At 35.2% G+C, this 23864-nt stretch overlaps 3 protein-coding genes and 1 long non-coding RNA gene across 8 annotated transcripts in view; 2 read left to right on the top strand and 2 right to left on the bottom strand.

Moving 5' to 3' along the window:
- Window positions 1-29: 29 nt before the first annotated feature.
- LOC126923590 (uncharacterized) lies at window positions 30-13764 on the top strand. Of its 3 annotated transcripts, none has more exons than XM_050737203.1 (11): window positions 5721-7736; window positions 7994-8177; window positions 8275-8349; window positions 8438-8541; window positions 8625-9305; window positions 10257-10513; window positions 10978-11153; window positions 11402-11633; window positions 11772-11952; window positions 12030-12261; window positions 12513-13764. In XM_050737203.1, exons 3-11 carry the CDS (start codon window positions 8291-8293, stop codon window positions 12793-12795), a joined length of 2205 nt encoding a protein of 734 aa, XP_050593160.1. In that variant the 5' UTR covers window positions 5721-7736; window positions 7994-8177; window positions 8275-8290; the 3' UTR covers window positions 12796-13764. The 3 variants fall into 3 exon arrangements, with proteins under 3 accessions (XP_050593158.1, XP_050593160.1, XP_050593159.1); XM_050737202.1 differs by having other exon boundaries at window positions 7939-8177; XM_050737201.1 differs by lacking the exons at window positions 5721-7736; window positions 7994-8177; window positions 8275-8349; window positions 8438-8541 and adding exons at window positions 30-854; window positions 4728-5040; window positions 5507-5684 and having other exon boundaries at window positions 8621-9305.
- Window positions 2309-4733, bottom strand: LOC126923604 (uncharacterized). The gene is made up of 2 exons (XR_007713229.1): window positions 3836-4733; window positions 2309-3733 (listed from the first exon to the last, which is right to left on the bottom strand). It is a non-coding gene; the product is annotated as an uncharacterized LOC126923604 (long non-coding RNA).
- Window positions 13765-13821: 57 nt separating the features above from the next.
- On the bottom strand, window positions 13822-15546 carry LOC126923599 (MTRF1L release factor glutamine methyltransferase). Its single transcript, XM_050737239.1, has 5 exons — window positions 15291-15546; window positions 14867-14955; window positions 14593-14806; window positions 14215-14468; window positions 13822-14118 (listed from the first exon to the last, which is right to left on the bottom strand). The coding sequence occupies exons 1-5, from the start codon at window positions 15540-15542 to the stop codon at window positions 13875-13877; spliced, it is 1053 nt and encodes a 350-aa protein (XP_050593196.1). The 5' UTR covers window positions 15543-15546; the 3' UTR covers window positions 13822-13874.
- Window positions 15547-15652: 106 nt separating this feature from the next.
- LOC126923580 (unconventional myosin-XVIIIa-like) overlaps window positions 15653-23864 on the top strand; it is a 65765-nt gene continuing 57553 nt past the window's right edge. The window contains exons 1-4 of one of the 3 annotated variants that reach the window (XM_050737168.1): window positions 15830-17925; window positions 19358-19378; window positions 22105-22788; window positions 23354-23821. In XM_050737168.1, coding sequence (XP_050593125.1) covers window positions 17791-17925; window positions 19358-19378; window positions 22105-22788; window positions 23354-23821 — 1308 coding nt within the window. In that variant the 5' untranslated portion in view covers window positions 15830-17790. Of the gene's footprint in view, window positions 15789-15829; window positions 17926-19357; window positions 19379-22104; window positions 22789-23353; window positions 23822-23864 lie in introns of those variants that run through there. The other 2 variants (XM_050737170.1, XM_050737169.1) reach the window with 2 other exon arrangements.

The following is a 23864-nucleotide window of genomic DNA, read 5'->3' as shown; positions in this document are numbered from 1 at the left end:
TTCTACCATTGTCCAAGTAGTACGAAGATTCGACATATTTTCAAATTTCTGATATGTCGTAGCTATTTAAATCGAACCAAATTTCCGTAGAAATATTTTATTCACCATTATATGGAATAGTGAAATAACAGGCATGAAGTTTTTATAATTGATATTAACACACTATGTGGTTTATGATTTCCCACCATCTTAAGTTTTATCGAATTACTAAAATTTTGCTGATGCTTGTTTCAGTATATTCATTTTCAAATCCGAAATAATTAAAAAATGTATTATTATCGATCATAAAATATTTCCAATTCTATTCATAAATGTCTGCCAACTTTGTTTCAATCGAAATATGTCATAACTACAAATATTATATCATTCATGGTGTTTAGAACAAACTATGAACTTAGAAACTTAACTTAAACAGCGCTAATTTATAAATTTACAATATTTCAAATATTATGTTTGCACCTCTGAATTCTAACTTGATAGATACGGATATTTGTAGAGTATATATATATTTATCGAAGTATTAAAAAGAAATAAAAGATGTTGAAATCTTTGCACGGTATTAATGAAAATAACATAGAAGCAAAGAATAAAATATCCTTGCGCATGTTTGAAAATCACGCCGGCGCAGTGGACGGAGTACTCGAGTTCATTCGGATTGGCTGAACGGTTCAGTAGACTTGTGGACAACGTCTCACCCCTTTTAGTATAGCCGAGTGCATCCGGCGCGATGTTGTTGTGTGGTGTTTTGTGTACTGCATTGTCAGTTTCCTTCGGTGCGATCGTACAAATTCTAATATTTTTTCTGCAAAACTCGAACATCTCGAAAGTGCAAGCTTCCCTTCCACCGGGAGCTGGTTAGTTTTTATTCCAGAGATACTATAGATTGAAAATATTCGACATCAAGGTTTTGTTGGGTTATACTGACTGATACAATAGGGTTTATGTATATGATAAGGACAATTACGATTAAAATATACTAGAAGTTCAAATTAACTAGAAAGTTCAAGTTTGTTTTCTTTTAATTTATTTGATAATACGATTAATTTATTCTATTAAAACATTTTTTACATTCTGTTTAATTTTGTCGCTCGTTCATGTATTTTTCCTTACTTGTCTAGTTTATATACGAACATTTAAATAGTCGAACAAAAAATTGCTAAATTATTTGAATTTTAAGAACAAGATTTATCCACTTCGAGAGACAAGATACTCTTACTAAACATTTGTTCCACTCGTCTGTACGCGTATCGATTCTCGTTCAATCGTTTCTTCGCTGGCGCGCTTTTTTTGAAAACGAATACGTTTATGGTAGTGAGTTTATCTCGCGAAGAAAGTTTACAATTCGTATATCATAGAATACAAGCTTTCGTGACCACGTATATCATTGCAATGCATGTATTTCGTGGATCGTACGAGTGTCGAGTCACTGGAAATCGTGTCACTGAATAATCTAGGTGACAGAATCTGGAAGACGTATTACGATATGTAATTCAGCGGTCAGCTGTGAATGTTCGTCAACTAATCGATATTATTATCGACACCATGTTTTCCGCACCGGGAATCCCGGTATATATATACATACAATATCCATACGCACATATGGATAGCATCAAGTTCTACGTAAGTACTATACAATTCGCTGACATACGGAGCATTTAACACTGGTTTGAATCACGCTTCCCCCGAACATTCCCACGCAACCAGAACTATCTGTTGGATCCGAATAATGTTGAACTTGGATGCCAAAGACCTTTGGCTAATTACATCAGATCGCTTTATAAGCCGATATTTCGACGTTATGTAAATATGCAAACTGTGTTTCATTTATAATAATATTTAAAATAGAACTTGATACAGGAATACGTTAAATAACACATAAACATCTCTAAATTTGGTATTATCATAATATATAGCAGAAATAAATTGATGTAAATAATATTTATCTTACGAGCAGAACATTGGTTCATATGTTATGTGATTTATATTGTCATATGTATATACTTTTAGTCGTATATTTTTTTCAGTATTTTCATCTTTATACAAAATTTAATTTATTAAATAGTAATAAATATAGTAAAATAATTCGGGCTCGTTGTTTATGACTCAAGTATATGAAAAATATAGTATTTAAAACTCTAAATTATTTGTTATTTTATTTCAAACCATTAATGAAAGCGACATATTACTAGAAAATAATTTATTTCATTTTGATATACACCTTTTTAATCTTACACTAACGGTACCTATACTGGAAGTATACATAATTACATTTTTAAGTTGTAAGGTTGGAAATAAAATGAAAACTACGTTTTTCTAAGAACATACATTTATTAATAGAAAAACATGAAACACAGGGAAATTTAATAATGGTACATCAGTGATACATCACGAAAATAAAAATAAACTTTAAAACATAATCTTCAATTTTAATTCGCTTCCTGAATTCTCACTCGTAATACCAATTAATAGTTAAGATAAAAATAATTAATCAAAGTGATTGGTTATTTCGAAACACATACGATATCAAGTACATAGCGGTAACATGGTATCAGATCATTTCGTTTAAGTTAGAAATGGCTGAACAAATATCCACCAGCTATTAATTAAAGCAAAACATTCCGTTCAGGATAATGAGCCGATTAGAGAACGTAATTGAAGCTCTCGCAATGAAGTTCGGTGTATTGCACGATAAATTGGAGTTGGATAACAGGTGAGAGTATAACTAGATACGTGACCAGCAATAATTCGTAACAGTGCGCATCGGAAGGGGTTGTGAACGCATGGTCTCTAGCGGAATCGAACTGGTAAAGCCTGGAAGACTAATCAGAATCAATTTACATTATTTTCACCATAGGAACTCGGTTCCCTATCGATTTAACACTACCACCACTGGCTAAAAATATTCAAGGTGTACATAGCAAATCTTTACATTACGCGATGCATGAAAAGTTTGTATAAGCGAGAAGTCACTATTTGCTGAAATACATAAAAAGGAATTTTGCGTTGAAAATTCTATACAAATACGTTAGGTTTAGACATAGATGGCTTGATCGAGGAAATATGACGAATGTATTGGAAAAGGAAAGGATCTTTTACATTCATACGGTGTACGACAGAAGGTAAAATAAAAAGAATCGCGTTTAAACAAGCAGTTTGTTATTTCTTGCGCTTTATAATTTTGTCAAAGGTTCTTTCTAACGTGTTATTATATTTTACTTTTTTATTCTTATAAACAGTAATGTATCGTCTGCTTTTTTAATTAATACATACGCTTGAAACGATTTCACTGATTATAGAATTTTCCAACTTGAAATTATCTTAACACACCGGCGAGGGTAACGATGCTTTACCTGCTTATAATTCATTTTGAAGTTTTATTCGTCATGTGCATAATTCATGACTGAAATATGCTAAAGTAAGTATTAGCCAATTTCAAGTGAAATTGAATACATAGATACTTACCTATTCGTTGAACAAAGTTCCAATAAAAGAGAATTCAATGACCTCATGCAAATTAACGAGCAATTTATAGTCACGCAGTAGCATGACAAACTTTTTGACAGATTTTCTCCTTCTACCGGAAGTTTTTAACTAGTATGTACTCTAATTGGTTACTTCATAGTTTTTGAAGTCGTTAAAATAGTTCCCTACACTTTTTAGCGTGTCTCGCACATGAGAAATTAATCCATCACGATCAATATTAATTCAACAATCAGGATCGCTTGTTGTCTCTCTGGTAATAACAAGTCAATTTTGTCATTTCATATAAATATTTAATAATTTTTAATTACGTAAATCGAATAATTATTAATACTGTATATATATGTATGTGTACCTAATTTAATGTTGGATGTTTACGACCAAGTTGAATTCGTTATATTAATGTCACGTTGTCTCGTAAACGATTCGCATGACTAAAGGTCATTGTCCTTGTTGACGATAAGTTCCTATGAAAGTGAAGCTTTCACGCACCACCGCTTCACGTTTGTCCGTTCCTCTTTCATAGCAATGCGGAAATAAATATCATGTAATTTGAAATTACGTAACGTCAAAAGAATATTTTACTCGCGAGATAACCTGAACCGTGACATTTAATTGAAATTTCAAAATAATTATATTCTATTATTTTGCGTATATTAATTTTACGCTTGTTTTTTTTAAATAAAATTCATATCAACAGCTGTAAGCGTAAGCAAGGCGATTATTTATATAAAATTACGTTATAATATTTAATTTTTGATCGATTTTATTTTTTATGCTTTAGCGGAATGTTTTACGAGAATATACTTGTCAACGAATAACGGTTACAATTTCAACAATATTTAAAACAATATCGCGCAGCGATTAACCTATATCCTGTATATTAAAAAAAAGGATATTTGTTCTACTTTTGTAATCAACACGATTAATTTCATAAGACAAACCTCGTTTATACATTACCACGTTTATACGATGCAATAAAGACGGTTAATTAAAACGGTGCATTAAAACATAAATTTGAATCGATTACTCGTCTTAACCAAACTGAATACTCGAAGATATTTATTCTTCCTACTACTACGTATCGTGAAATATAATATACAATTTCTTGTTCGACTTCATATTACCGTAATCTATCCTCAGTTTGCTAAGTAATAAATCAAATAAATATCATTGAAACGCGCCTTTCACTTCCATCCTTATTAATCGAAGCGTATAATTTACGAGTAAAATGTTTGTTACCTCAGAGGATGAAATTATTCTGATCGAGCATCTGCCAGGACGTCGAGTGCATCTGCAAGACTTCTTTTGGTCAGATGCCAAGGACGCACCACCATGGGTAGACGCTAATCAAGGGCTGACGTTTTACGAAACTAGAACAGTTTATCATACCGTAACATTGTACTCGCCGGCGGAAGACAAAGATAATCAGAAACCATTTCCCGATCACGCTGAACCTAACGAACCAAAATGCACTACTTGCATCGAACCAACGCCTAGATTGGACGACGACACGGACCAAAATATCGGTGTCCTTATCGGAGAAGATCCTGGTCCAAGGTATGTATTTATTTGTTATTTTCCGATTTGCGGGTATTTATGTAATTCGTTCACGAATATTTTCACACTTAGTGCCATCCGATCGAAATATAAATATTTTTACTACACTTCCAACGGTATGTTGGAAGAATGTTTCCCTACTCTTAATTATCGTGTTTCTTGCCATAACCGGGGCTAAGTGTTTCGGTAAATTGAAACTGAGTATATATGCGTTAATCAGATTCCGTGTTTATTTCTAAGAAATGAGCTGGCACTACAAAAACCTTTATAAACAGTAAAAACGTGACTGGAAACACGCGTTCCAATTAACCTAACATTTTAACATTGCACAGGCGATCGTGTCCAACGTTCGCAGCTTCACGTTTTCTTACGGACGAGACATACATAATCACGTAATAAGTAACGCCACAAACAACACTTTACGCAGAATAATTGAAATATTCTTTTTTCATTGTCCACAATTTAGGTACTGGTTGCTAACAGTTCTTCGGGCAGGTGAAGCCATACCGCCAAAAATCGAATTGAAACTAGCCCGATTGTATAAGACTGCGTTTTCAAGGCAGCAGCATCGTCATCTTGGACTTTCACAGACGAACGCACGATTTCGAAGAATTGCAAGAGTGCACGCGCTTCTTAGAAACAAGGTACGCTTGCTGAATCAACGTACAATGGAAACGCGTACGAACACATACGTACCACCATTATGTATTACATATTAAAAATATTCAAAAAAATGAACAAACCTAACCGTCCAATTTGGCAGACGCGATCATAAACGTTCATAGATATATCCTCTAAATTCGTTAAAATATTATCACCATATAGCGATGATAAGGTGAAATTAATCGCTATTACACTCTTCGTCGTACATCGTCCCGCTCCTTGTCTAACAGGAACTGAGATACTTCCACGCACATTCTATTCTCCGCTCCTGTTACTTTCTCACGATTCGTCTCCGATAGATGGCAACACTGTTATACGTATATCTATCCTTGCCACGTAATATCACTACCATGTCTATTATCGAGGATTAAAGAAGGTCGGAACTGCGGGAAAGTAACAGGAGTATAGAATGCGCGAGGAAGTATCTCAACTACTGTTAGACAAAGAGAGCTGTATCGTGCGACAAGGACGGACATACGTGACGTCACAGACAAGGAAAGCTATATTGTGCGAAAAGGACAGAAGTACTTCTCCCTTTAGTTTCACGATTATTCGTTAATTACGCTTTTCCCTGATAAAATTCATGAATTTTCAGGATCATACTACAAAGGCAGAACCTCTGGCAAGATTCGCACACCGATTTCGACCGGAATTTCCCTTTAATCGATTAGGTACAGGTCCGCGATTTTCCATAAATATTAACGTTTTGCCGCAGTAATTCGATCTCTAAGGAATTGTAGAAGCTTCCATAGATCCTGTACTAAATTCTTTGCGCGTAAAAGCTCGTAAATCAATTACGCGTGGCGAATATTATGCGAAAATTTGCGACGTGGCCCATAATTGACGAGGGGACTCCGTGGATAATCGTCAAAAACTAAATAATTAGGCACAAATTCTGGTCGAAATCATGTGCAAAACCGTTTTCAGAGACCCCCTCTATATTCTTCGATTCTAAAAGTGCAGAAACAGAGCAATTAATGAAAATTCGATGAATTAGAAAGAGTCGTATGTCTGTCCTTGTCGCACAGTAGTTCGCACCTGGTCTACGATCGATGCTGCTATCTATCGAAACCGGCTGGAATTACGGAAATGTAACAGGAGTATAGAACATGCGAGGAGGTATTTCAACTCCTGTTAGACAAGAACAGCTATATTGTGCGACAAGGACAGACATACGTGACGTCACAGACAAGGAGAGCTATATCGCGCGACAAGGACAGACATACTTCTCACTCTAATTTCACGATTATTCCTTCGTTACTCTTCTCCCTGGTAAAAGCGACGAACTTTCAGGATCGCAAGGCAAAGGTGGAACCTCTGGCAAGATTCACACGTCGATTTCAATCGGAATTTACCTTTAATTAATTAGTTATGAACAATTATCGTAGCTAATGTCGCGGTTACCGCGTTACTGGTCTGCGACTTTTTACAAATACCAACTTTACGACACATTAATTCGCACTCTAATGAATTGTAGAAGCTTTCTTAGGTCCTGTACTAAATTCTTCGTGCGTAAAAGTTCATAAATTAATTACGCGTGACGAAAATTATGCGAAAATTTGCGGCGTGGCCCACGACTTACGAGGGGACGTCGTGGATAATCGTTAAAAACTGAATGATTAGGCAGAAATTCTGGTCGAAATCGGTGCGAAACCGTTCTCAGAGATCCCCTCTATATTCTGCGATTCTAAAAGTGCAGGATTTTGTACCAGAAACGGAGCAATTAATGAAAATTCGATGGATTAGAGAGAAAAGTATGTTTGTCCTTGTCGCACAGTAGTGCGCTCCTTGTTTACGGACAAGCTATGCCCTGCAATCTGTGTGCGGAAGCTGGAACATAAAGTTATAGCGTGTGAGAATAGATGGCAGTCGATGGTTGTTCGCAGGCAAAGAGGGATTGAGAAATTAGTTCCGCTTCCCACCGCTACGCGGTGATAGTATCGCTGTCCCTAAAAATCTGACAGATCATAAGAGTAAGATAATGTAAATTGAGATGAAGTGTGTTCTTAGTAGAAAATAACATTTTCGTAGAAGTAAGTAACATAAAGTATACTTCACCGAGGCTATGGATTTAAACCAAAGTTATCTATAGTACGTAGATAATTTGTAGCTTATGTATGAATGTAACTATGGACGTATCTTAAGATTCAGAGCCTTTTGTTGGATGGAAAAAGATCGAAGAAATTTTCTTTATTAAGAAATGCCAATTAAGAGAATCGATCTGTGAACTTTTAGGTTTGTGTCTACCGGATTATATCATCAGCTTTCTTCCTACGTTTCTTTCTTTCAGCCTACAAACTGTAAATAGAATGATTTAAAAATTTTGCGGGATAGATTGAAGCACTCGTATGAATAGTATTTAATTGTTCGCAAACTACGTTCGAAATATGAATCGTAATTTCTCGTGGACGTAGTTAAAGGCGTAAACCTCGAAAAAAATGTATACACGTACAATGCAAATTAATTGCGTGGAGGTGAGAAATTTTTATTTTTTAATTTCAAGAGGAAAGAATTGTCTCTCTAATTACGGAATATTCGTTAATTACTCTTGCTTTTAAATCATAATTTTAGAATCTTGGAGTAAAGAATGGATTCCAGACGACATTCGCATACACCTTTCAAGATGAATCTGTGTTTAAGGAATAGGTTATTAACAATTATTTCATAAAATTGGCAGCGTTAATATCTATGAGTTTTTATTAATCCGCAACTTTTAAATGATTTTAATTTACAGTCCCTGCAATCATAGAAGCTTCCTTAAACCCCGAGCATTCCATAAAGTACACCTTCGTATTTCTACAGTAACAGTAAATAAATTTATGAGAGTTACTTTCAAAGGTTTATGTATACATTTTTAAATACAAGGTAACGTGGCAAACATACAGTTGCAATAAATATTTGTCAAACGTTGTTTCAGCCAGAGATCGCCAGTCAGGGAGAAATGCCGCGAAATTCCATGATCTCATCGCCTAAACTAAGGATTCCAGGGAATTCAGAGTCTCAGATCTCTACAATACCAAACCAAATAAAGCTACTTCAAGTGTCCAGCTTTAAAAATACTCTTGTCTCGACGACGACAAGCGTTAACGATGTTGGGAATCGCAATGAGCAAATTCGAATAGACGATTTTCAATTAAAAATGACAAAATCGAGCCTCGTCAAAGAGAAAATATCGTACGATAAAAATCTATCCGCAACTACGTCGTTAGACTTTAACGAAAATACGACAGACTATCCTGGTCAACGATCATTGCAGTATGATCTATCTTTTAATTCGTCTTCTGATCTTTTTAATAATCTTCACGACCGTACAAATAATCGTGCTACGTCAAGGGAAGAAATATTGAACGACGGTGGTTCAGACAGTACGAATACAAGCAAATATTCCGAGTTACGTTTATTGGATCATTCTGGAGACGAGGCTGTCCAAGTTAGAATGCAAAATACCAGTGTAACGGACAGTGGGGCTACGAAGTTGATTTATTCGGTTCATCTAGGAGGGAAACCTGTACCCGCAGAAACAGCTGCCAGGGATATGGCTCTTTTGTCACCTCAAGAGGTTGCATTGGAACTTGGCGCGCCAGTTCTTATTCAAAGCGAACGTAAGTACTTATAGTTCTTACTTATAGTAGTATAGTATATTATTATTTTCCGTTAAGAAGCAAGATATCTTAGCACCGCTTTTTCATAATTAGGTGTACGAACGAATGATGCGAATTTTCCAGTGAGATTCCAAGTCTATTTAAAAAGAAGGTACAGCGGGTGGTTCGATCAAAATATTTGCCATCGCTTTCTATGATTTTAAGAGACGATTCACGTGGTGGGATAGCGTCGAGTCAGGTCAAAATCGCTTACAGGTAATTCAACGAGAGTATTCGCAAATTGGTTGTTCGGTCGAGTCGAATGAAAATCTCTTGACCGGAGCCTGACTCGACGTGATCTGACCGTATCGTTATCGCTAGTCTGAATCAAACTAGAGCCATCTATGAATTCTTTCGTTAAATTCTGAATGGCAAATCGTGAATTCTCTCATGGAAAAATGCTGCGTCTCTAGACAAGAACCAATCGCCGAGTCATTTTTGTATCTCATCCGCTAATTGAAAGTGAGTATCGGATAAGACGTGTTACGTCGATCGGAACAGGTATTTAATCCTAGGGAGTAACGTCTAGTGAATAAGTTGGCTGCTACAAGGTATCCCAAACGCGATTCATTATGACAACATGAACAACTTGCGATAATCTTCTTTGAATAAACTTGAGTTCCACTGACAAATTTGAATTGTTCGTTTGTACGCCTAGATTGCAGGTATATTTATTAATATGTAATCTAAATAAAATTTATCTTCTTTTTTTAATTAAAATGGGTACGAATGCTAATATCTACAGGGATAATGATTAACTTCTAATATATAAAAAGGACATTTAATATATATCTTACAGTATGTCCAATATATTAATACATTACGTTCCTTGTTTTAAGTAGTACCGATTTATAAGCATTTTGAGTTTCGATCATTTTTCCTAAAGTTACTTTGCATTTTCTATGTACATAGCGTACTTGAAAGAAACACGACCATTGGCTCTTTCGAGGAAAAGAGATGCATGGCTGTTAATCGGTGCAGCAAGCGCTGGTTTTATTTTGTTGGCATTGGTTGTCACGGGATTAGTTCTCGCAGCAAAAAGGAAACGAGCACACAGCGCTGTAGCTGCACCACCGAGTCATCATGTTTTAAGAAAGAAACAAGAATATATACAAGCAGCTACTGGTCTTGATAATAATGCTTGTTCGACGTCCGAAATGGAAATTAAGGTATGTGAGAAATTAGAGTAGCAGCATAGGAAACGTGAAATAATATTATCTAAAGTAACGTGATTGACTGTTAAAAGTTAAAAAATATAACGATTAATAGACTTTGAATTTTCATATGCATTTGTGCTAAATTTAAAAGTGCAAAGGTGTAAAGAGATTTAAAGTACTCGTGTAATATTTAGCGTATAGAATAAATATCTACTTAGATTCCCACTTTAAGCACGCAAGCTATGGCTACTAATTTTTTTAATAGTTTGCGTGATGTTGAACATAAATATAAATGAAAAATTCGGAATAGTAAGAACACTGTCCAATAATCAAGCTAAATGACTAGCTGGAATTATAAGTACAGACTCTTGCATTTATTCGACTATCGACTCGGGGCAAATATTCAACCTTCGTTTACTCTGATTTATTGCGAAGCAACTCTATCGATCTACTGCACATCCTATCGTTCTTCGCAGACTGACGGTACCAGTCAGAGACAGACTCCTGGAAGTTTATCGAGGACTCCGGTGTCTCTCGAAACCCCCGACAGTCTCGAGGCAGGAATTCATCGAGTTTCGAGCGACAACGACGAAGAACAGAAAGGTAAAGCGCTAGAACCGAGACCGTGGGAATACTCTTCGAAAAGAACCAGGTACATCCAAGTGTTAATTGCAAGATGATACAAATTTCATTTGTTAAAATTTCTTAGTTTGTTTTCAAGTTTAACTGAAATCCTATCTTCGTATTTTCAAACTTCTAATAATGTTGAACCATATCTTAAGGTCTAATTTTTTTCTTTTGAAGCTTTTAATTATATTCAATCTTATCTTGCTATTTCGATACTTCTGTAAATCTGTAAGAAGTATAACGCGGTATTTAATTGTTATCGTTCAATTATAGAATGGCGCATGAAAGAATGTCACGAACAAACGCTGTTGACACGCCTCGAACGTCCGATTCAATGGATGTCATTGTCGATCATCTAGAAACATTAGATTCTTTGGAAAAAGATTACACGAGGCAAGAAGAAGCCACTGCTTCACCGCATTCTTACCTTTCTATGCCATCTTGTAAGCCATTCCCCAGCATGAAAAGTGTTGAACCACTTTCTAGAGTACTCGAACCAGTTATGGTGAGCAAACTTTAATCTTGCAATAAAAATTGTAACGAAAACATGACATAAAATTATTCCAACGAAAACATATTAAATATTTAATACTTTACATGTGTACGTCACTGATTTTATGCGTTTTATATTTGTTTTATTTAGGTCAAACATCTAGACATAGACTCTCCAGAACTGGTAAGGCGAGAAAACGATCGTTTGGGTCTTTATACGGGCGATGGTGTGAATGATAAATTTTTTGCGCGAACCTCAAGTGCTGTCAAAGACCCTGGAGTTATAGGACCGATAGTATGGAATCTTCGGCGACAAAACTTGTCCGCAGAAGGTATCCCTTTCAGCCCATTTATTCTAGTATTTTTCGAATTAAATTTTCTTATTACGTAATTTGAACTGTGATTTAAGACAATGGTACATCCGGAACGGATGTTGATCCAACTTATGCAATGCCATCCGGTCCTGTGGGAAAAGCAAGGAGAAGACTTCACGAACTGCTGGAAGATTCTTTCAGTCTCTTTGGAAGTAGAGATGCAAAATCAGAAGCACAATTATGCGCCACAAGACCAACTTCAGCAGCACGTGCACCGGATATTCTCACGATATTTTCCGAAACTAAAGGAAGAATCACTCACGCTAGGTATTCTTATTTAGAGATTGTAATTGAGAAGCATTCTGAAAAAAGCTCTGCTAAATTAAGAGTTTATATTATAATTATTAATTAAAACATAGTTAGTGTTAAAAGTCAGAGATAAAACTTCTCGCATAATTTACTCTCATTTTACTCATTTTGGATCTTGTTGGCCCATTTTCTAGAAAGCTTATCAATTACTTTTTCAGTATATTCTGTTTAAAATTCATGTTAATGTCTGTATTTAATTTCGTCTTTAGTCCTATATCTCCACCATTAGCGGAAATGCAGGTTCGACCTCGTACGTCGTTACCGGTGAAATCCAACGACGGTGATATTGCAGAAAATGGACATTTCCAACCACCGCGATCTCGCAGTGGTTGGGGTTCGAGACCACTAAGTGCTGGTCCCTTTCATAGGCCTAACTTGCCAGATGTTGATACGAGGCGTATACTTGTCGACAGCCAACTTCCACCGGAAGATCCAGCAGTACCATTAATAGCTTCGATTAAAAGAGAACTTGAAAAGTTTTCTCCGCAATAAAATAAATAATCGAAGGGGTAACGACATTAAGCAATAACAAGTATTAAAGACTAAAGTACAATTGAGTTAGTTCAAAGATCGATGAACGTGCAAACTCCAATTATACTTCCTACACTGATTCTACAGAGATTGATATTATTGAGGATATTCTAATGAAGAATTAATAGAAAGATTTTCCTGAGACTGTTATTTATAAGCGCAACCAACTACTGCTAATTGACAATTGCCAGTACAATATTAATTTCCAACAGTTTCAATCTCAAAGAAATTAATATTACAATGGCTCTGTTGAGCTGACTAACCGAGTTAACAATTACCAAAGAAAAACCAATATTTATAAGATGGATAAAAGACATGAAAATCAGTATTTGAAATTACATTTATAACAATTGTAAATATTTAACAAATTTTTATACGTACGTATTCACTGAATTCATTCACATCGATTCATTCGTGCAAGTAATATTTTCTTGAAAGACTGTCGAAAGTAAAAAATTATTATAAAATATCTATTTACACATTGTACACATACTGATGCTATTATAGTTATTATCAATTTGTCGTTAACGAAATGAAATGCTGCTGTTTTCACGAAGATAATTAGAAAGGAAATGACTTTTTAAAATAGTTTTTTATATATTTTTGTTATATTTTTGTTTGTACAGATAGAAAAGTTAAAAGAACCAAAAAGACACTGTTACGATATTCACTATCAAATTATTTATTTTTTAACTAACGCTTATTGTATCTTTCGTTTCCCATTGTATATATCACGAATTATTGTAAGTTAGCTAATTTTAATGCATGATCATTTGACATAAAGCGACCATTTCTTACTAAAAACTTCAGAATTGTTTAATTTTAAGAAAGTACGACTTTATAATTAATTCCATCCAGTATAAAAATATTTTTAATCCAAGTATACTCTAATAATGTATCAGAAAGCAAATAAATTATTGATATTTTTAATTATGTACACATACATATATTAATTAATTCTATAAACATATACGAAGAAACATGTAATGTATTTTATTTTGATTTATTTATTCTAAAAAATATTTGTACATTAAACCCTTTTACGAAAGTTTCACTATCTCGACAAATCGATCATTGTTACAAAAATCTTTGTATGTACGTACATACTGAAGTTTAAGAACGGAATATTTTTTTGTAAAAAAAAGTATGTATTCAGGATGACTTGTATCAACTTCTAAAAGCAAACGTCCTCCCGGCTTTAAAGCTGTAGCAGCGTATTTTAGTAAAGGTTTAATGACTTTTAAGCCATCGTCTCCTCCATCAACTGCCGTTAGATCTTCGTAACTGAAGAATACAATTTAAATTATAAATATTATATATATGTGAAAAAATATTAATTTATAATGTTTAAAATGCTTTTTTAACTTGATATTTATTTACATTTTAATTTCTGGAATTAATGTAGGTATCTGTTTGGTCGGTATATAAGGAGGATTACTAACTATTACATCGAAAATTTTCGAATTAAAATCGAGATCTTTGGTTTCACTTAATGCATTCGATATTTCTATCGATCCATCGTCTTTCAGGGTTGCATGCACAACTGCAACTCGATCTTTTAAATTTAACCTATCTCTATTTTCTTTTGTTAATTCGCATGCGTCTGGATTTGAATCGATCGCTATACAATTAACCTAGAAAAATTAGTCTAGTTTTACGTATAAATCCTATTTGCAATAGTTATCAGAGAAAATGATTTCCAATATAAGTAAGTAAATATATGCAAGATAGATAGTAATTGACTGATATAATAGTTACTGTTTTGTTAGTATGAGCGATGGCAAGAGATATGGCTCCAGAACCACATCCAACTTCTAAAATTTCTTGTTTTTTATTTTCAGAAGAATTTAATGCCTTTAAAGCATAATGAACTAACATTTCAGATTCTGGTCGTGGAATGAAAACTGGCGGAACTAATTTTAAAGTAATATCTTGGAAGTCCCATTCTCCTATTATGTATTGAACCGGCATTCTGTAAAGATTCGATTTTAGCAAAAGAATGATGAACAGCAATTCTGTGAAAACTTTTTACCGAGATAATCGGCATTCGCACAACGAATCCAATGTATCACGCTGATCCGACGTAAGTCTTTTACTTCGCGCGTTCACAACATCTAATGTCTGAAAATAAATTTTTGCTGAAATCCTATTTTTAAATATCGAATTTAATTACATAGCAAATTTTCTTCGTTTTCGTAAGATTAAATAAAAATTGTATAAAAACAATTTATGTGTATGTATTTGCTTATATATTTCTTAAATATTATTTTACTTCGTACTCATATATACTCCATTTACAGGAGTAAAGATTATAGCAAGATTCAACGAAAGAAAATATGTTTAAAACAATGAATATCAGTTGACGATTATTTTAGTGGTTGGCGCTGGTCATCGTGAAAATACGAGAAAGAAGAATTTAAATTGTATGAGCATCGAATGCTTGGTAATGGTAATACCTTGCTAATGCCTATGACGTGTGCAACGATGTGTTCGATCGATTCTATGGGTTCCGGAATACCTTCGTTCTTAAACCGGTCGCTCCATTGTTCAATAATTTCACCAACAGTAGGACATTGTACGTTCGTTGTGCACAAACTTCGTGTTAGTCGACTAAACGTGATAATTTTACCTTTACTACACTGTATACATGTTTCGGCACTTACAACACTGAAGAAAGCACGAGCACTCGAAAGACATCGAAGCAACATTATGTTTCATATAGAATAAGTTGTCGTCACCATCAAATTGTGTTCCTAACCAACAATTATGTCGTGTGATATAAGAAATATATTACCATATATACCAGGCACGAATCACAATTCGTTATTCGTTCAATCCTGCTATGTGCTGCCAGCTGTTGAGGAATATATTTAATTACATTTTCTCGCAATACAACGTCGATCGAGCAGAGAAAGGATTGACATTGAAGAAGCAATGAGATATTTATGGGGCAGGTAAATCACTATATCAACATATAATTGTAAATGCTTACAATTACACAATACGTACATGAATACGAAAACCCATTAAACACGTGAATGAGATACACGGTTTTCATAAACGATACAAGGCAAAAATATATGTTGCATGTCTGGAAAACCTATTTTGTTGAAATCATTGTTATTTCGTAATATTGACCAATTAAATGGTTAATATCACACATGTCAGTCTTTTTTAATTCATAAGAAAGATTCGTCTTGCGTTCAGTCGATAATGTATCATCGATTAGGGGCGCATGCGCAGAATTGTATAACGGAAAGAAGGGTGCGGGCCTATAGGCCATGATTCGGTTTAGGACGCCAGCAGTCGCCACTGGTCCAACTCGCAACTTGAGACTCAGTCTGCCATGACAGTCGTCGGTGTCACACGAGTGCGCCGTTCAACTTCCGTCTATTATTGACTGTGTCTTTCTGACAAAGGGGACGATCCAATGGGCTAGGCTGTTATACGCTCCGACGGACACGTGTACCATCGTTTTCGATTGACTATCGTATCGAACGGTTTGGATCTGGAGAATTATACGAATTGCACGCGTCTTTGGCCTAGTGAATGGCGGCGGGTGGTGTGGTGGCGGTGTTGTGACGTGTGTCTCGTGCTGCGTTGACTGTCAGTTTCGTCGCGTATCGAAAATCGCGTCGGTTTTGGATCTCGTGTGACATCATCGATCGTTGTTTACGATTCGCTCGATTGTATCGCAAACAACTAACAGATACACACGCCGCCCTGTCGCAACGCTTAACATTCCTCTCTATGATTGTACGGCATTTGTTTACGAGCAGAAGCTTTCCGTCGCTTAAAGAGCGTGAGAGTAAGGTGTGGTGAAAAATGACATGTAGATTCTCGTTGCTCTTTCGCTCTTGCTTCTCTTTCTCCTTTCCAACCTTCCTCCCTTCCTCTTTGTTCTAGGCACGCGTATTCCTATCCTTCCCTTCCGCCTTCACCCGACGGTATACCGGCGACTCGAAAGCCTCGCGAAGGTAAAAGTTCGCTGTCACGCGCGATTGTCACGATATTGTTTTCACACGGAACGATGCTTTCCGGTGATGAAATAACGGAGAAAGGAATTAATACAATCAGTTCAAGAATAAACTATCGAAGTGTATAAAAGTTGTGTCTTCGATCAATCGCCTTGCATCATATACGAAAGAACACTTTCAATTAGTTTTAACCAAGAAGAAGAGAGTGAGAGAGAGAGCTATTCTTCTGTCCATAAAGAAACAACGTAAGAAATAAACCAAGAGGAAGAATCTTGTAAAAAAAATACAGTTTTGGAATATCTTGCTCGGATTAAATGCCGGAAACGACCGGCCATGAAGAAACAGTTTGCTCTGGTAGGTTCACGCCCCTTTACGCGTCACGTCTCACCGTACCGTCAATCATCGACTGAAAATCTATCGATGTATTCGGTGTTTCGTGATCCGTGTCGCGTGAAAACCTAGTACTTAAAAATTTATCGAGTGATGCGCGAGTGTTGCTTCGTGTCTATCGGTACCGTTTCGATGTGGGAATAGATCGAAGCGTGGTGAAGAAAACGTGCTTCGTATTGTATCGTAAAATAACGGGGCATCGAAAGTGACGTATCTTTTACTCGGAATTCGTTCGTGACAGGGAATTTCCTGTTACCGATTTGCGCTCGCTTGGCGCGTACGCAACGTTGCGCGAGCGTGCACGCCCCTCCTCCCCTTCTTCCTCGTCGTCTTCAGAGTGCGATCGTGTATAGCCGTCGTAGGTCGTAGGGGAGCGATTCCGTCGGTTGTTTAGTGTTTGCACATAAGCGGCGGTGTGACCGGGCACACATAGTCGTTTCGATGGACAGTGTCGCGTTATGCGCGCGGGCCGAACCGAAATACGCGACACCGCGTGAAACTGTGCACGCGCCAGCTATCAATAGAGAAGAGATATCCTGTGTTATCTCTTTCTCACATTCGACTCAAGATCCGTGCTGTGAATGAGAAGATGTTTAACTTTATGAAGAAGGCTGCGGAGAAGGACGACAAGGAGAAGCGGAAGCGAGAGAAGAAGGAACGAAAAGATGTCAAGAAACGAGATCGCAGTAGTATGTCCGCTGAGGAATTGCTACGTTTGGATGAAGTACGTGCTTTCTTTTTGTTTGTTTATTTTTGTAAATTAACCTAGTTGAAACACAGTAGGTTGAAGGCATTAGTCGTATGAATGATTGACACATAGTGTTAGTTTATTTTTAGTATAGTATTCTTCTCTTTTAGTACATGAAATATGCGTAATATTATCTTGTTAAGATTTATCTCGTTCATCCGATAAAAATTTGTCGAGATACGTCCATGCTGAATATGTTGAGTGTTGACCTTTACGCGTTCTTTTCGATGTGCTTATCTACAAAGTGGTGTAGTGCACAGATAATTCCTACGATTTGTCGAGTTTGAGTTATTGTGGATAATCTTCATCCTTTACCTATGATTTCTGTTTTTTTGGGAGGTTCGAACATCTTTAAAGAAGTTTGTAGGATAGCGTTTGACGAGTGGTATGTGTTCACCATAGTAACAGCATACCACAGATATTCCGTCATACGCTTTAGAGGAATTTTCCGGCTTTATTTCTTTTCTGTTCAATGTGTATATTTGAACCTTGGTATTTAGTACATTTTTCTAAGTTTTTGTTTATTATGATGTCAGTATGAAAGATTATAAATGCAAATAAGTAGCTACATTAATCGCGTTTTACTAATTTGTTAATTTATGAAACGTAACTATATACATTCTTTAAAGTTTACACGTGTATTAAAAGTAGGCCATTCTTTATATACATTTTGTGTGTTGTTTTAATCTTTACAATTGATAACAATTTAAAATTCGCTGATTACATTCTTTTGTTTATTAAGATAAGACGTTTCACAGCAATTTGTGTGAAAAAGATTGTAATCCTTTAACTGATATGTTAAGTAATAAGAAACAGGGTTTATACGTAGAATGATTCCATAGTAAAATATATAGGATGTCTTAAAATAAATTTTGCTTGAAATAGTAGATAGTAGCAATTTTCTATGAGAAAAGTAGAAAAAATACTTGTTTCATTGTTTTTGTAGAATTTTATGAAATAAAAATTGCTTGTATAATAAGAATTTTAAGATACAATTAATTTTATATTCTAAATAAAATTCTCCATTGTTCCTGATATTTATTTTATATTAAACTAAAGATATCATACTGACCTCGTGTAAAGTAACCTCGAGATAATTCAAGGTCATTCAGTAGTATGTGAGGGATATACGTATTGGTAAGAACAGGAAATTCTTCGAATATTCGTTGTAACGTCGGTTTGGTTTCTTTTACAAACGTAAATAAAAAATTAGATTGCTACTTTGAGAATATATTAACGCATGTAAATATTCCAAATTTTTCATCATTACGATATTTTTTACACAAAATGTATAATTTTGTACAAGGTACAAAATATGTAGTTACGCTTTTAAATTATAATTAAGGTGACTTTCATATAATATAATTAAAGTGTGTTGAATCATTTTTTAAATTTAACAACACATCAGCTTAAGGATATGGTGATTTGTGTAAGTATTTTCTGTTCCTTTCCTTATAAATTATTTAATAAACGAGGAATTCATATTATCTGCATCCTGCTCTATTTTTCGTAAAAATTGGAAAATATCAATTTTTATTTGTACTTCGTAAAATAAAACTTTCTCATTTTTCTTGCCTCCATATAAATGTTGAAACTTTTTCATTGTTTTATATTAATTTCAAATTGTATCGTTATAATCATAATAGTCGTACATATCATTACAGTGTTTATGGAAACAATTTCGTATAACACATATTATAATATGCTCAGAAAAATTGTCTATGATAAGTGTTCGAATACTTTCCCAAATCATTGTACATAATTCGTTAATTCAATAGTATTTATTAATAGTTTGATTGCAGAATATCGTATTCAATATATAGAGGTAATAATAAAAAAACGAACAGTCTGCCCACTGTTTCGTTGATCCAATTAAAAAATAGTCAACGTATCCGAGATGTTTAATGCAAAGTGAAGCGAACGTGGCTATTTAAGATTTATTTCTATAAATTCTTATATCAGTTTCTCTCTCGAACTTTCTGTGACCGTATATTACGTTTTTATAACCTTAATCATTCTTCATCCCCGTCCGTTTTATTTAGAAACATATTTGCCGTTGTGCACGATGATAAATGTCATGAAAAATTCTCTGATGCATTGGAAGTAATTTGTTTGTCGTGGACGTATAGTAGTAGTACTGTATGTACCTTGTAATTAGAGAGGAAATGCGGATGCATTATCAGCAGGTAATGGAACTCAAGTGAAAGTGTTATATCATTAAGTCCTGTTCAATTCTCAGTCGGTGATTATTAAGATATCAAGATCTCAACATTTATGCTAAGGCATATGGAGTTGCAGATTTAAATATATAATTATGTATTAGGTTATAATTATTATATACTTTTGTGTATTATGTACCTTAGAAAATAGTCTTTTATTCAGAGTATGGATATTCAGATTATGAGTTATAATTCATATTCAGATATGGAGTTCAGAGGATGTTAAAGCGTGCAATGTTCTTGCAGTTTATTTCTGCGAATTATGTATTACTGGTTTTTTATTTAATTTTCAGAGACTTAAGAAAAAACAAGAGTTTCATTCAATCATCGATTTGTTTCGAAGATAATTGAATTACAGCCCAGTATTGTATTTAATTAGAGACCTTTTCGAATTACGAAATCGAGGGCACTTTCATAGTTACTTAATTACACTTGAATTTGTAATTGTTCCGACATCGGTCATTGCTCCCTCTCTACGTACGTCTATTACACATAGTTTCATCGTATCGTATATCTTCGCGTTAATTTTTCTCGGAACGTACACGATCACTTTTGCTGTAAAATAGCAATGATGGAAAATAGTCGATAGAAAGGTATTAAAATATTTTCAGCAAATTATTTATTGCTTTAATCATGAATATACATTATTAGTTTTTAATTAGAGTACAGGTACAAAAATAATTTTCCATTCATGGAATATTATATTAACATTTAAAGTTTATACTTAAACGTTAAAGCTACAATTAGTTTTTTACCCTATTCTCAGACAACTCTGCAATTTATCTTTTCCTGTTTCAGTAATCTAATCTCGGATATCGGGCGATTATTTCCTCTCCCTTAAATTCTTTATCGATGAAACACGTTTAGAAAACCCAACAACAATTATTATGCAACAATTTATTTATTGACCAATCTCCTTAGTATTTTTTTTTTTTTTTTATTGATTGACAAATATCGTATTATAAAGTTCATTAAAAGATAGAGTCGTGAATGGAAAGTATCGTAGTAAACTTGTTATGCATTATTAACTTGAAGTGCATTTATACGTCGTTTTCGCATACTGTTATGCAAGGATACTTGATACGAAAGATCTAGGAAAAGGAATAGGCTTTAGAATGGATACGTCATTGTTTCATCACGTACGGCTGCCTCTCAGGTATTCGTTTCCTTAGATCTTTCGTATCGAATATCTTTGTAGTATATACCTCATAAACAGCATGTTTCTTATTTATCGTGATTAAACATGTCCTTAATATCTTTCTGATATTGCATCAAATTTCAAACAAAATAATATTGGAAGTGGATGAGTATGTGGGCACAGCGTGTTAGAGAAAAATGATCCAATGCTATCTTGTTTTTCATATTAAACCAAATAACTTTCTGGGAAACTAAATATCTGTTTAGCAATGAAAGCAGTGGAATATAAACCAAGATACATATTGTGAAACACCAAGTTCAGAATCTTATTTTATATATTTCATGTTTTATTACTGTACATTTGCAATAAAATGAATTAAAGAAAAGAAGATCATATTAAGGAAATCATTAGAAAAGGAAACTATATATTAGATGTGTAGAAAAGTTCTGTCGAGTTTTATACAATAAAGATATAACCAGTCTTTTTAATATTTTAATTTCTTTTCCATTTATGTATTTTCTACACTAAATGCTTCCTTATCTATTTCTTAACGTAAATAATATTTGCACACTATTGTATTTATTATATAGCATCAAAAAATGGCAATTACAAGAATTTGGTATTATGAGAATGAAATTTAAAATCTAGCATTAAAAATGGCTACATTGGAAAATAAGGGTATGTGCAAATACTTTTTGTGGCTACTGTATAACATTTTCTCCTATTTATACCTATAATATGTACATGCTAACAAAGTTTGACTGCAAAAATGACCAAGTGTATCTGTTTCATTTCCAGGTTCGGAGATCGTTAAAGATTCCTGGTCGCCGGAAGGAGAAGGAAAAGTTGCCGAGTGGTATCACCGCAGACTATAGTGCTTCGTTCTTCGCTTACTTGGACCGTGATATCTTAGAAAATTCACAAAACTCTTCAAGCTCAGGGCAAAGTGTTCGCACTGGTAATAATTGGAATACGAGAACGCCGGATGGTTTGACACAGAGTGACTCTTCTGAAACTTCTTTGACTTCATTGACAATCACCACCACTACGTCTTCGGTTACACCAACCAACGTATCCGGACAATCAGGGAAGAATTTGCCACCACTGCCGCCAAAGCCTCCGAAGCGAGGAATTCTTAAGGGGCCACGTCTGAGTGTCAGTAATACTGTGAATTCGTTGTCAGAGGAAAGCCATCTACCGAACGGAAACGAGACCAATTACCAGGAGGCTAGCAATTTACTGGTCAGAAACACGCTGCAGAACGAGGTGATCGCTTACCAGAACGTGCCCACACACTTGTCAGGATTTGGGAACGCTGTTAGCAAGGAGGAAGCTTGTAGCGAAGAGGAAACGCAGACAGGACAAAGCTCGTGGCAGGTATCACCTCAGCGAACAGTTCAGCAGGCTCAGCAGCAGCATCAGCAGCAACACCAGCAACAACAGCATCATCATCACCACCAAAGCGACACCAAACTGTTGCAGGTTAGTTGGAAGGACCTAATTGGTTTCTGTTAGAGGCTTTTGCTGGTATTCCAGGTGCTCGTGGTTTGAAATTCATGCTGTCCAAGCTCAGCTTCGCAGCTGAAAGATCTTCGTGTTTCATTAGCCTACAGAGAGAGATACAGAGATGCTAGCTAGTGTGGTACTATACCTAGGTGCCTCTTAATGCAAACACTTCTAGTCATCAACTTGTACTTTGAGAGAACTGTTTTCAGTAGTATGGTAATGCGAGTAGTTGATAACTCGTTTCGTGCAATTTGCAACACTAGTGATTTGTGAATTTTCTACTTGAGGCCATTATTACCATATCGTTGTTACATAAAATATTTAATTATTACCGTACAAATTGAGCTGGTTTGCACATAATTTATTACTAAATTACGATCCTAACTCTTATATCAAGCCTCTCCCGATCATTTTTGGTATACATAGCATTTAAATATTTTCTCTCTGTAATTGTTTATATGTATATAGTACGACACATTTTGTTCTATTATATTTATTATAATTTGTATTTAACAGTCAAATTGCAATTTATCTTTTACAGGTGGTGACCAGTGCAAGCCCCTCCGCAGACTCCCTAACAGACACCACGAATTCCAGTTTCGCAACACCACCTTTCAGCCTGTCGCCCGTAGGAGAATCCCAGGGTTTGTCGAGGTGGAGATCCTCGGCGTCCTTCGAAGAACAAGGCGTCGAGTTGCAGTTACCAGAGATCGTCCCTCTGGAACTGCCCGAACCTCGCGAGCTTACGATTCAAAGGCAACCACCACCGCGAAACGATTTCGGTTTCTCGTTGCGTCGAGCTGTAATCGTGGAACGAGCCGCAAATGGTGTCACACAGATGAGACCTGTGATCTTCGCTGAACCAGGTTCATTGATACAACATAACAACGACACCGGCTTGCTGCCAGGCGACAGGCTGATCGAAGTCAATGGAATTAACGTCGATGACAAGTCACGGGAAGAAATTATCGATCTCATTAAGGGCTCCGTTAACAGTGTTACCGTAAAGGTGAGTTAAGACGATGATTATAAAATATATAATTTGGCTATCC

This window comes from Bombus affinis, chromosome 13 (assembly GCF_024516045.1).
Source record: "Bombus affinis isolate iyBomAffi1 chromosome 13, iyBomAffi1.2, whole genome shotgun sequence".
NCBI classification, from domain to species: Eukaryota; Metazoa; Arthropoda; class Insecta; order Hymenoptera; family Apidae; genus Bombus; species Bombus affinis.
This window is presented reverse-complemented; position numbering and strand designations above follow the sequence as displayed.

Bases quoted from the DNA above. Each gene is read 5' to 3' on its own strand.
- LOC126923590 (XM_050737201.1), top strand. From the start codon at position 728: ATGTTGTTGTGTGGTGTTTTGTGTACTGCATTGTCAGTTTCCTTCGGT. The intron at 5,685-8,620 runs GTACGCTTGCTG...ACGTTGTTTCAG, and splicing joins ACGCGCTTCTTAGAAACAAG to CCAGAGATCGCCAGTCAGGG. The intron at 11,953-12,029 runs GTATCCCTTTCA...CTGTGATTTAAG, and splicing joins ACAAAACTTGTCCGCAGAAG to ACAATGGTACATCCGGAACG.
- LOC126923599 (XM_050737239.1), bottom strand. From the start codon at position 15,542: ATGTTGCTTCGATGTCTTTCGAGTGCTCGTGCTTTCTTCAGTGTTGTA. The intron at 14,807-14,866 runs GTAAAAAGTTTT...GAATCTTTACAG, and splicing joins TGCGAATGCCGATTATCTCG to AATGCCGGTTCAATACATAA. The intron at 14,469-14,592 runs GTAACTATTATA...TAATTTTTCTAG, and splicing joins TCGCTCATACTAACAAAACA to GTTAATTGTATAGCGATCGA.